The following is a 14495-nucleotide window of genomic DNA, read 5'->3' as shown; positions in this document are numbered from 1 at the left end:
AGGACTGACCCGACTTGATCCGGTTTTGAAATAGGCCTGACCCGAACTCGACCCGACTCGGTACCGAGTCCAGCATGCCTGACCCGATCCAAGTCCGGGTCTAGCCTGGACTAATCCGGACTGAGTCTGATCCAGTCACAAGTACCAAGTCAAGTTGGGTGCAGCAAGTATCCATTGAAATCACAACAAAAAACCTAGGTTCACTTGCCATAATTGCAACTTCTCCATCAGTTACACGGCATCTCAGGTATGGACCGTAATATTTGAGTTATATATGTGTGTGTGTATGCGAGTTGAGTCAATACCGAGCTGGATTTTAGGTCCGGTTGAGTCAAGTTACTAGGTGACTCGAACTCGACTCAGTTTGAGTTCGGATTGAACGAAGTCAACTCGATTGGGATTGACTCACCCACTTGGTTCGGATCGAATCAGACGAGTCGATTTTGCCAAGTCGAGTCATCCTATGCCCAGCTCTAGTCCTAATCCAGCTCGGGGGCAAGCAAGTTGATCCATGTTGTTGTCTTTTAACCATGCATACAATGTAATGCAGGGCATGGGCATTTTCACACCGATCTTAAGTAGGGTGGCTTGTGTGAAGTGGGGGCATACTTGGGGTGAATAGCCCATGTGAAGCGGGACCCATGAGGGGGTTCAACTAAGGGTCTAACCTGGGATATGAGATAAAGGGATTGATTTCCTACACTTTATCAGTTTGAGCTTTTAGAACAAGTGATTAGTTATTCTGCAAGTGCCCCCATGGTTCATTGATCCAAATTGATGATTTGATAGTCCTCGCCACCAATGCTCATGCACAAAAAATCCCCAACTTTTGAATCGGAGCAATAGGACGTCTTCAAGGGTTAGGATTCTTCCAATACGGTGTATTTTCAGTGCATACAAACTGAAAACCTGAGCGGTAGTTGCAAGCAAATATTTGCTAGGCCTACACACACGTGCAATAAAGTTCATCTACACGCCATACATATGCTAGCATGGCACGATAGGTCTAAGATGCAATCCAACAGTCAGAACAGCCTACTATATTCATGCCCTAGCCCAACAATCAGATTGATCCACTGGTCATGTGGGCCACAATTAGAAAAACAAATCTATGGCTTTAAAAAACTTGGTTGAAGTTTTCTAACCCATCCATACGTTTCCAATATTGGGGCCCATATGCTGAATGGACCAGATTTATATTTGAGAAAACATATACAAACCAAACTGGTGGATGGATTGGATATCCCACCCGTTTGCCATTGAGGGAGTATGCTTGGCATGTATAGGAGTTTCATTGCACACGTGTGTGCTTAGAAAAGCTCATTACAAGCATTATGTGGAGCTTTCTCCAATATATCTTTAAGCAGAACTTGGCCAACACTTGGTTTTTTACAGTTGATGTTTTTAACATTTTCATAGAAATCACGCGGGCTAAAATAAATATAATAACATAGATTCTTTTCCACACATTCTCCTTTCCTCTGTTGTGACATTTGGTATTTCATATCTATGTTTTGGTTTCCACCAATCCAAAAATTTACAGAAATTTACATGAACGAGCGTGTACTTAAAATTGAACAAGGATATTTTGAGTAGATCTTACAAGATTAATCATACTCACAGGCCTTTAGATGTTCTTCTGTTGCATGAAGAGTAGGAACCTTCACTCTTGCTGGTTTATGCGAGTTGTAAGGACCCTCAGGGAAGAAAGCAATATAGAGATTGTCACTACCCGGATCGCTTTCTAATCTATAAAGATGCTGCCCAGCAGCAAAGCTGCCTAGCAGCTGGTATGATCTCTCTGATCCGTCCATCGCCAGGCAGAAATCATCAGTACCTGCGAAAAGAAAAATCTGATTCGTAATCATGTAAATTGGACATAGACAAGATAATCATCATCATCGGTTATTGGTCTCAGAGGCATAGCATGATTTTGTTGTGTTGAAGAAAAAAAAAGAGAGAAGAAGAAGAGCAGTCCAACCATGCAATAAAGGTATCAGGAGCGAGTAACCAACCAACAAAAGTATTTCTAAATAACATCTTGTTGTTGCATCAAAACATAGAAAATTGGTATTAAGTTGCAACATATTGTCATAAGAAATGACAGGGCCATAGCTATTGGATCTGGGTTAGTGTTTAAATGATCCAGACGTTTATATGACAGAACTCACACGATCCATCATCATCATCTAAGCCTTGTTCCAACTAATTGGAGTTGGCTAATGAGAAAAGGATATGGCAAAAGTTTTACACAGTCTGCCTACCTTGCACAACCCTCCTTTATCCGAGCATGGGACTGGCAGTAAGAGCACAAAAACTCGCACTAGCAGAGCAAGACTTCGACCCCAGATTCAACGGCTATGGTCCCGATGTATTCTATATGCAGGGATTTATTGTAGCAAGCTTCCTACTTCATCTATAAGCAAGTGACCTTAACTAATTCAAGTACCACTCGCATCCCACCTTTGCAAGGCAGCAAAGTCACCCTTAAATTGGACAAAAATATCATGAAGGGTGGTTGCTATTTTGTTTTTGTTTTGTTTTTTTAATTATTCTTTTCAATTTTATGTCTAACCAAATTTGTTACACTACTTTGAGATACATGACTTTATCTTCATTGCTTCAAAACTCGAAACATGTTCTGAAACAGTGGTAGAATGCATGGGAAGCGATGCAGCAGGAGAGAGAAAAAGTGCTTATGGGTCACCACTAGCCAAAATCCTGGAATCTATGGTAGGCTAGGCACTGTGGAACCACAATGACCAGTGGGTCGAGATGTGCGGTTTAGATTTAAATAACTCCACGTGATCTACGTCTGCAGATTCTGAGGGCCTTGGTTATGAAGAAAGAAAGTGTGGGGCACTGTTCTCCACCCGTACAAATGTTCGATCCATACTTTATGGGATTCGGTATTATTGGGATTTTAGCTCCAGATTATTGCTTGAAAATGGGTAAATGAACAGAGCAAAAAACAAAGCACAAACTACAATACAGGGTGCATGAGAAGTGATGTGGTAATGTAGTACACGAAAAGCAGTGTAAAAGAAAACAGCCCCTTACAATGGGTTTCGAAGATACAAATCCTTCCTTTCTATTGAGCCACAAACCAACCTAAGTAAATCCATGAATTCAATTTGATTATTCATTCATATTCTTAATAACCATCTGAACCTTGAATTGCCTTATGACTCATCAATCAGGTGAATTTTGATTTGTCAAGGAACAAGTAATCTCCTCTCACTACCAGTTTCTCCTCAGATCTATCTCCCCGCTCCATCAACTAATCTTATTCTTAGATCTTTTTCGTGATATTGAGAAAAGATCAATTCAATAAATATCTCTATGGATTCTCTTAATTTTAGTGTTTAGTGTAAATGAACTGCTCGTATTAACGAGGGCCTAAAGATGTGAGAGGAGAGGGAAGAACTTCAACATTCCTCTGAGAAAGAAGATGATCAGTACTCTTAGATCTCCAATTCTACAAAATGTCCAATTGCAAGACGGCGGGGCCTGATTTGAGATGTGAGCAGGGAAGGAAGAACACTAGTACTCCTTAGAGAAGATAGCTGGAGTTCTTCGATCCGCTTCCGAACCTTCTCACATGGAACTTGTGGGAGGGTAGTCTTAGAGAGAGGGAAGCACTTCACCCTTTTTCTCTGGGACGTCCTCACCTATTCTTGTGTGCCATAAATGAGAGGAATGGGGGAGTATTTATAGTTGCAACTAGCAAGTGATGACATTTTGGTTATTAGTGGGTAAGTGATGGGCAAAATATCACATAGCTTATTATGATTGGCTCTTCAAAGTTCTTTGACGCATGGATAGGGCACTCTCTCATTGGTTGGTTGGGGTGGTTGGCTTGGTAATTTAGGTGAGAGCTATGGGTAAAAAATGTAAAGTGATTTTCTTTTAAGGGTTTTTGATAATAAGGTTTGAAGTAGGCTTATGAGGGAGGGGAAGGTGATAGGAAATTTGGAAAAGTAAGAAAATGATAACATAACTGGGCCATCATCAAAAGCAGAAATCCAATTTCCACTTGTAATCTTTGAACAAATCTTGGCATCTGACTGATTGCTGGGACACCTAGCTTTTGGAGAAGAAAAGGTGTCGGTGAAAACTGAATTTATGCTACCACCAAATGGCCAATCTGGCCTTATTATGGCACCCGGATGGCTTGAATCAAGCTCTGGGTCAGTTCAAATTAGGTTGGGAGTGATCTGGGTTGGATTTATGCTTGGCTCATATAAACTTGGATAGAGTGTGTGGTTCCAGATTTCCGTGTGAAAAGCAATTCTTCTAATCAAGCACAATCAAATATTCTGTTACTGGGTGGGGTGTCTACGCACAAATAAAACATTTTTCATCTAAAAGCTAAATATCAATATTATTTGGATGCTAGTCACCAAGTCTTTTTTTAGGGAGACTTGTTATTGAAGGAGATTCAAGCAATGTTACATCTTGTGGAAGGATTTTATTTCTTTATGAAATTTTTTATTTGGCCTCCATGATAAATATATCATTTATGGGCATGTAGAGAGGCAAGTGAAATGGTTGAGACCACAGCTTTTCTGATTTTTCTTTTGGATTGTGTTCGGCTTTTGAATGAAATGTTTGCAGATTATTGGGAAAAAAAGAAAAGTTTCCATCACAATAAACACTCTTAAGGCTGTGTTTGGATGCACCAGAGAATTGAATTGTGAACATTCATCTTAAGAGGGAATGAGAAAAAATAGTGCTGTTTTGTCCCCACTGACAGTTTCTTTTTAAATGTTACCAAAAAAAAACAAAAAAAACAAAAAACAAAACTAATGGTGTTTCCTAGAATTCATAATGTAGTCCTAAATTGTTATTATTATTTTTTTAAGTAATGCTATTGTGATGTGCTTGGGGGTGATTCACTCTCTAATATCAAGACGTGTCCCTTCCCGTTCGTCGCCAGAAACAAAAAAGCTTTATCAGCCCACCATCATCTGTGTTAGATCCACTCCACCCATCAGTTGCACCATCTCATGTTAGGACATGAATCCAAAAACCAGGTTGATAAAAATTGAAGTGGGTTACACCATAGGGAACAATGGGAATGGGTACACCCACCATAGAGACCTTCTTGGGGCCTACTGTGATGTTTATATGACATTGAAGCCATTCATAAGGTGAGTACATCAGGGGATAAAGGGTAAAAACAAACATCAGCCTGATCCAAATCTTCTATTGGCTTCAGGAAGATTTCAATTGTGTGTCCCATCCCCATTGCTCCATTTGGTGTCACCCACTTGAGATTTGGATAGACCTGATTTCAGGGTCACGTCCTAGCATGAGACGGAGCAAACAATGGACAGAGTAGATGCCACACAAGCATCATTGCGGCCCCACAGATTTTTGTTGCAACTGCTGCCTCAGTCAGAAGGAGCAGACACGTGCTGGAATACGAGGGTGAATAGCCATAGCGTTATTCACTTATTCTTTCTTTTAATCGGGAAATTCGAGTTGTATTTGTTTCTTTCAATTCCAACTTGAAACTAATGTAATTGCAATATGGAATCCGGACTCTCAATGTGAATGCAAAGGAAATTATGATTTGGTTATTCCCCTTTTATTGGACAAAAATGCAACCTTACTCACATAAAGCATGTTGGGAAGCAGGATGGATTTGGGTGCAGGAGTAGGGAAGCATCTGCTGTGAAACATTAGCAAGTGTGAAAGGCTAGCAAACGGGAGCGGAAGCAGGAACAATGGTGCAGGACATGAGTAAGAAGTGAGAGCGGCATGTTGGTAAGTCTAGAAGATTTGTGCAACTACAGTTGCTGCTCAATTTAAAAATTTGCAGAAGTTTCGGCACCTAAGATTGCAATTAAATTCGACAGTGCATCCAAATGCATCTAATTTGTGTTTGAGGTTTCGGGTTTTTCGCAAAGAGAAACGCAATCAAACTCAAAATCTTCAAGCTACAATATTTCCTTAAGAAAATTACGATTCAGAACCATCGACTTCTTCTCCATGAAGGGTAAATTGCTAGAAGTATCATGGATACTGAAGTTAAAACAAGATGTAATTGAGATCACTTACAGGCAGCAAGTTCGAGCTGAGTCTGATAAATGAAATCAAGGGCTGCGGATATCTCTTGCTCGAATTGATGAAATGGCCCTTCCGTGAAATTCATCTTCCGGAGCTTACAAAGACCTTCCCCAAGCTCCATCATCGCTCCTCGGTGGTTCTTAAACACAATCAAAACCCAAAACACTGATCTTGAGTAAAACCACAGAAAAAAGGGGATTCCCAAGCTACCAAGTCATGAATCATTACCCCCTGATGGGTAAAAAACAATCAAAAACTAAAACTCGCAACTCGCACTCCAATACCATTTTTTTCAGGATCAGCCTGCATGAATGGGGCCCACATTTAGTGATTCCAACCATTTATCTGGCAGGCCCCACTGTGGAAGGAGACAGAGAAAAAAATTAAATAAATGAAAGAATCTCCGCCATTTAAATGACAGATTTTTTTTTTTTAAGATGCTAAATGATATAATTCTTCCCACTGCGTGTGGACTGTTAGCTCTATTCTTTTTTCTTTCAGCCAAACATTTGCAGGACTTCATGGTTGGGATTGTACAGGGAGAGTGTTTGGAAGCATCACCCATCCACAGTGGGCGCCTTCAGTAATCTAGATCATTCATCTAGTGTGTCCCACCAATACGACATTGATTGGGGAAGGACAAAAAGTCTCCAACAACAAATCTGTCATCTACCAGGCCTTGAATTGGATTGCCACAGAGAGGCCCACTAGATAGATGGCTTGTGTCACTATAAGATGGTCCCCACCCACATGTCTTGAGCTGGCTAGAATGAGGATTTATGTGAGTCCCTCTGGGCATTGTACACGGGAAAACAATCCATATTCAAGAAATATGGTCCACCCATCAGCAGCGCCGCCTAAAAAGCAAAAGAATACTAGTGCCATGTGTCGCGGCCATTTTAGTGGGAGGCCGAATTCAATACAGAGCTTTGTATGTTAAGATGATTGCACAAACGCAAAAATGTGTCTAATTGTGTCTAAATACTGATAAGGACATCATGTCACGTACACCCTTACGTACGTATCAGAGGAGGCGGGTCACGCCGATTTCCTTGTGGCTAGACGAGTACCAATGATTGTGTGCATGTGCGAGCATTTGCAAGACCCCCACCGGGAAGATGCACGTGGGGCTACTTTATGGAGTGATCCAGACCGTTGGATAGGAGGGATGCGGCCATCGGGCCATTGGATCACATGAATCACACGATCGGGTCATTGATCGTTGATCATCCACATCAGTTTTGGACTTTATCATATTTTAAGATTTAGTTTTTTATTATTTTATATTTGGACACATTATGAGTATTTTAGTTGATTTTATTTATACTAGGGCTATTTTCGTTAAAATTCAAAAGATGAGGATTTTTGTAAATTTTGAAACTTTTTTGTTCTATGAAAAGAGGGGGGCATGCGACCACTCTCCCATTGGATTTTGTGATTTAAAGAGAGAGAGAGAGAGAGAGAGAGAGAGAGAGAGAGAGAGAGAGAGAGAGAGAGGGGCTCTTGCTATCTTCTCCCATCTTCATGCGAAGATATTTCCATGCGATTTAGAAGGAAGATTGATGCGAGACTAATCTCCATCAACGGAAGTGTGAGGTCTCCATCTATCCCCACACCATCTTCTCATTTCTCCCTCATCCAAGTATTTTCTTCAGGTTCTTAATTCTCCCATCCTAGATATTCGTCTTCTCCCAAATCCAACTTTATCATACCCATCCACAATCCAAATCATAACCGACCTAAACTTATCCTCCCACGCCACACGTGTGAATCCCATCTGCCCCTTTTGGTTTCCCACCATCATTATCAAAACCCCTTTCTTCCATCCCCTAAACCTAAATTTCCAAATTCTCCTACTTTCCCAAATTACCCAAAACTAATTTTTACCCTAGGTTGTATTATGTTTCCTATTTTAAAATAGACTATATCCTATGCTAATTGGATGTCCTTACATTCATTAGATCCTAGTTTCTTTTTATTTAATGATCTTGTGTTACGACGTTGGTAGCTTAGGTTAGGATTATGCATGATTTTCTTTTGATTTTTATGATATTTGTGATGAATATAACGACGTTTGTGTTTTTTTGTTAAATATCTTAATTTGGTGATTTGATCTCACGTGTTACTTAGTTCATGCATCGATCCTGCATCAAATATAGTTTTGCGTATCCAAGTCCATCACTACATCTAAGTGCAACATACTTTATCCACACTTGGACACATGCAAATGCACTTGAACACGCTTAGACACAACTTGCACGCACAAAGCTTGGATTGTCATTCACAATGAATTACATGATCACATGAGGATATTTAGAGTATCCTCGACTTTCTTTTACTTTGTTTTGCTTTCTTTCTTTCCCTTTTTTCTCTATACAAATTGGTAATTCATACCATTAATGTGATCCATGTTTTTAAAATTCAAAGATTTTGACATAGAATGGGTCAAGTTGACTCGACTCAACTCTATCAGATATCATCAAGACATGATACAACTTGGTCATGGTTCGGCCAAGACTTTAGGACTCCGTAGACTCAACTCAACTCAATAAAACTCAGAAGTTGAAAAGAAAGAGTAGATTTGACTTGCAACAAAATACAATATTTATGAATTTTAAACATCCAATGGTGCTGAGTCATAGTGCACAATGCTAGAGAAAAACTCAGCTGAGTTACCCAACTCAAATCTATGGACTTTTAAATAAAGTCGTGATTTTGAGTTTTGAAACTTTTGGATCTGATGCTCCAAACCATGGATGGACCATGCCCCAAAATCCCACTTCACAGGACAATCCTAACCCTCGGATTAAAGGACTACAAAAAGACAGTCAAGAATATAAATACAGCAACATTTAACAATGAAAATGGAAATTGGACGGCCTTGATTTTCCAATCTGCAAGTTTTTTGAAACATTAATAATCCACATCAACAATCTGGACCGTCCATCAGATCCAACACGATCTTAGTGATTGGTGTCCGAAAAGTACACCCATCCAAGGACCTAACCAACCAATAAATGCTATAGAAAAAACAGTTTGGATCATTTACGACGAAAAAAAGAGAAAAAGAACAAAAAGAGAGGAAACTTTGCGAGAGAGAGAGAGAGAGAGAGAGAGAGAGAGAGAGAGAGAGAGAGAGAGAACAAGCTACCCAATTAATTTAAGTAATGGCTGTGGTACCATTGACTGAAGTTGGATCAGTTGTGTGTGTGTGTGTGTGTGTGTGTGAGAGAGAGAGAGAGAGAGAGAGAGAGCAAGCTACCCAATTAATTTAAGTAATGGCTGTGGTACCATTGACTGAAGTTGGATCAGTTGTCCGAGTGAAGGGGTAGGGCTGAAAGTTGGGCGGGTTCAACCCGACCGACCCATGACCGACCCGACCTTGGGTTGGGCTTGGGCAAGATGTATTGGGTTTGGTCTCGGGCTTGGGCTATAAAAATGCCAACCTGATAAAACTTGGGTTGGGCTCAGGTTGAAGTCTCGGGTTGCCCGACCCAACCCGAACCCGATCAATATACAAGATCCTTGTAAATTAATTATAATTGAGGCAGATCGTCTATGTTGAATGCACGGGAAATTCCAATGCCGTCGGGTTTCATTGGTCCACGTCATTTCTAATAACTTAAGCTAACAAGATACACCGAATTTCTCTCTCCCAAATAGATTGCTTGATCCATAATACAACTTTTAAAGGAGCAGTTGTCCTATATTTTAGCTTGTTTGTTTATAAAAAATGTTCTTTACGATAAATGACTACATATATAATTAATAAAATTATAGGTATAAAAAGTAAAACTTGTATTGAAAATATAATAGACTAAGAAAATATTAACATATATCTACCCAACCAATCCAGTCAACCTGACCAAACCCGCTTGGGTTGAGAATTCCCAACCCGACCCAACCCGCCCGACTTTCAGCCCTACGAAGGGGTCGATGACTGGGGTGGGCCCCACCATGATGTTTACGTGAAATCCACCCCTACCACATGTTGGGCCATACTCACCCTCCAAGTTGTTTCCCTCAGTGTGGCCCACCTCAATCACAGATGGGCCTATTATTTTGGCATGAGATCTAATGGTTTGAGTGGATTTCCTGTAATCATCACAGTGGTCCCTGTAAAAATCAAGGGTGGACATCTCTCTCCCAACCGTCTTTCCTTTGGTATGACCCACCTGAATCACATGCCAACCTGAACTTTTAGCCCTGGGACTAACTTAGGATTACACATCTAATGTCTAGAGTGGATCTCACATACACATCTTGGTGGGCCCTGTCAAAGGCCAAAGGTGGGCATCCCATAAAATTCCATTAATACATGGGCGGAAATCTGGGACCATTTGGGAGAGGGGGACTTGCCCTTGATTTTTTAAGGGGGGCCACAGTGATGTTTATGTGTAATCCACTCCCACCATTAGATGGATAATCCCAGGCTAAGCTCCGGGCCAAAAAATCAGGCTGACCTCCGATTTAGGCGGGCCACACCAAAGGAATCAATTATTAGAGAGATGTCCACCCATGATTTTTACAGGGCCCACCATGATAATTATAAGAAATTCACTCCAACCAATAGATGTCACACCAAAATTTAGGCCTTGGACCCAAAAATCATGCTCATCCGTGATTCAGGTGGACCACACTAAGGGAAATAGTTTGGAGGAAAAGCATTGCTTTATACACTATTTCCAATCATGTGGTCCACCTGAACAGTGGATGGGGCTGATTTTTCGGCCCTTGACCTGACATGGGTTGAAACACCTGGTGTACCGAGTGGATTTCACATAAACATCACAGTGGGGCCTACATGAGCCGCCAGCCCATTTACTCCAATGATAAAAAACATTAATGGGGTATCTTATTGAAAACCATTTTGAAAAAGGCATCAGAATGTAAATTCTATATCAAGTAAGTAGTTTTTTGTAAACACCTTCAACCGTCAGTCCGAACCCGTATATTCAACTTTCATCGGACAATCTTAGCCATCTATCCTTAGAATTGAGAACTAACGGTTATAGAAAGGAAGCCAGCTTCCATAGTGTTAGAGACATGCGATCAGTGTAATTTTTTCCGGGTGGCCCACCAAGCCATGGATGGACCTATTAGACGGTCTAGATCGATGATTTCAAGGTCCATAGTACAATTATAACTACACGCGATTATACTTAGCATCCTGCTACTAAACAGATCGAACTTGAGGTGAATGATGTACCAGGAGCCTACCTGGTTAGAGAGGTGATGAAACCCCACTGCGCACTGTAGAATCCCGTGGATTAAAGTGCGCCGGGGCTCTTCCGCTCTGTTCCAGAGATCCTCAAGGAAATCATGGCACTTGTAGTAATCCCTGCTATTGAAGAGCGAAACCGCTTGATCGAAGTTGCAATCGTCGCCGTCGGATTCTTCGAATGAGCGAACGGTCGATAATCGATAGGAAAGGCGAAAATCGGGCCGTTGATGATTGGATCGTGTGAAGATCCTGCGGTTCGGAGATTGGGAAGGGATGTAGGGTTTTGGAAGAAGGATGAGATGGGGGGAGAGATGGAGAGGGATTGAAAGGGAAATTGAGAGTAGAGAAGGAGAAGAAGCCATTCATGAGAGTGGGAAAATCTTCGCGTGTTCGGACATGAATGTGGTTGAGCTCATGTATCAATCTGGACCGTCCGTTGGTGGTCCCCATCGCGTATGGATTACGTTCAAATTTCACATCCATTACACAATCATTTCCTTCAATTTCTCGTAGTGAAAAATGTTTAGCAATTTACGGGCGCGCTTTCGGTGCATCCGGGGATTCACCGAGATCGGTGTATCCCTGACTGTGGGTCCGACTGTGATCTATATACGTCTCATCCAAGACGTTCATCCGTTTTGACCGCTCATTTTAGTAATGATTCCAAAAATGAAGCAGAACCAAATTGTCCATACCCATTATCACCCTTCCTTGTGAGATTCAATTAGATTAGGTTACGTGTGGTATGGATGATTCCGCACGCTAGACTGAAAGATTTGTAAAAACGTATGAAAAAGATTTCTTGATAATACAGCTGAAACACGTGGACAGTGGCAAGTCATTGTTTAAGCGATGGGTAGAAGAGCGATCATGATGCAGTGATTATAGGGCGAATAGCATAAAGAGGAGCAAAAGATAACGGTGCTGAACGGTTATAACAACCGCTGGAACATGGTGAGGATTCCAATGGCCTAAGGGTTTAAATAGTAAAGTAATTCAGGATAAATGCCTTATGTCATACTAACCACGTCAAAACCAAATATTATCTTCCGATTATCCTTTCAATTATCAGTATTTTTTACATTTTTTTTAGTATAATCATTTTTCTACCAAATAGATTATATTTCTTAATGTAATCCTTTACTTTCAGCTTGCTATTTACATTTATCTAATTCATATTGTTAATCAAGTAGCGAGTAAATTTTAGCAATTATTTGAGTCTATGTTCACACGTTGAATTCAATTATACATAATAAAAAAAATTGTGTTTTGCAGTCGTTCTTCACCGTCGATTGTAAGAATCCATTTCTCATTCCACTTTATATTCATTGAAAAATCATTTCGTACAGAAGGCAAGGGTATAACCCACCATCAAAGGACTAACCCTGCCCTCTGAATATCGTTTGATCTTATTTACACATTGAACGAGTGGCTGAATAGGCGGCTAGATTTCATTAGATATCGGCCATATACTACGGGTCATAAACTCATACACTCAATCCTACATAAGGAAAGAATGTGTGAACTCACACTTGACAACTTATTTGTCAAATTGAGCCCCTTCATCGCATCTTTTTTGAGTTGCTTGATCGATACTCTTATTTGCTTCAATCATCTCTCATTGTGCTCCCTCAATTGATAACGTCGATGCTTCAGCTCCTACGATCGTTCACCTTGAATGTGATGTGCCAATAAGGTGAGCAAGAAATGGAGGTTGGTGGAATCTCTTACAATTAATGGGATAATTGTTTTTCAAAGAAAATTGAGTCTGCTAGAATTTTTAGACAATAATATACCAATAGGTGTATTGTTTGATCCCTAAATAATGGTGGAGATCAAAAGCATATTCATAATGGAGGTTGGAATTATCACTATAGCGGAATCTCAAAGAAAATAACTTGAACCCAAATGATTATACTAGAAAATTGAGAAATATGACCGGGGAATCACCTAAGCTATAAATGCATAAAAACTCATCAAAATATTTAAAAAAACGAATGCTCTTTTATAAGAAACTGATTTGTAACATCTACAAAACAACTAGTTAACACCTCTGTCAATCGGATTAAAAGTCCTTTGATAGGATCGAAATGGTCCTCAATGGGATCGAGCAAAACAAATTTCTAACTGAAATATTACTAGATAGTTTTTATGTTACCTACCCGATGCCATTGAATGACAATTCGATCCCATCGAGTCTCATCGACAACTCCTCAATAGTATCGAAATACACTAAAAAAATTTTGTTTTTTGCATATGATTTCACGGAAACTTAGCACTTCTTTTACCTTACTTATCATATTCCAATTTGGCTCCTAATACTAAATAACGATCAAACAAGGTTTATATATAAAAAGTTATTATCATTTTAAGGCTAGAGATTGTTTTGGGTCTAAGATTAGAGTCACCAAAGTATCTCATTTACTTGTTCCTTACTCCTTGATGCTCCATGTCCACTTATGTTTTCGATCTCTAACTTTCAAGGACTCAACCGACTACATGACACATAAACTCACATGATTGACAAAATACGTGTACAAATAAGTACACTAACAACCTTTCCCTTTGTTAATTATGTGACAAAAAACTAACACAGAACTTGTCATGAGCCATACCAATAACAAACCAAAACAACTAAAATACTATATGTTAATTACAAAAGATTTACAACATGAATACAAAGACATGCAAACACTGCAATGCTCCCCCATAATTTCTCTCTCGTCTCCATAAATCCCCTACAGCAACAAACAAATCCTACAAAATAGAATACACTTGTTTTGCTAGGATTTGATTTTTCTCCTGATTTTTTTTTTTTTGTACTTAACAACGAGACAATTCCATAAATACACCAATTAAGCACAAAAAATGAAAAACTCTATAATAATGGATTTTCCAATAAGAGTATACTAATAAAAGTATAAGATACAAATCATTAAACACATGGAGCATGCATATATGGTCATTAGAAAATATATATCATCATTTGAAGTAACAACGACCAGTGACGGTTTAACATTAATTATATGGTATTTATAATAAAGTAACTTTAAGGTTAAAACTATCAAAATGAAATGAAGCTAAACTCCTCGAATTTAACTATTAAGCTCGTAAATTAGGCTCTAATCATCAGATTTTTCATTTTAGCCATTATAAATCTCTTAAGATCACATTTACCTATTTACAACCCACTTAG

The 14495-nt window shown here is 39.6% G+C and overlaps 1 protein-coding gene across 1 annotated transcript; it reads right to left on the bottom strand.

The window, feature by feature from the left end:
• Positions 1 to 1430: 1430 nt before the first annotated feature.
• On the bottom strand, positions 1431 to 11742 carry LOC131251089 (uncharacterized). Its single transcript, XM_058251597.1, has 3 exons — positions 11296 to 11742; positions 6067 to 6214; positions 1431 to 1837 (listed from the first exon to the last, which is right to left on the bottom strand). Exons 1-3 carry the CDS (start codon positions 11659 to 11661, stop codon positions 1608 to 1610), a joined length of 744 nt encoding a protein of 247 aa, XP_058107580.1. The 5' UTR covers positions 11662 to 11742; the 3' UTR covers positions 1431 to 1607.
• Positions 11743 to 14495: the final 2753 nt, after the last annotated feature.

This window comes from Magnolia sinica, chromosome 7 (assembly GCF_029962835.1).
Source record: "Magnolia sinica isolate HGM2019 chromosome 7, MsV1, whole genome shotgun sequence".
Lineage (NCBI taxonomy): Eukaryota > Viridiplantae > Streptophyta > Magnoliopsida > Magnoliales > Magnoliaceae > Magnolia > Magnolia sinica.
Note: the sequence above shows the minus strand (reverse complement) of the source record. Positions and strands in the feature narration are given on the sequence as shown.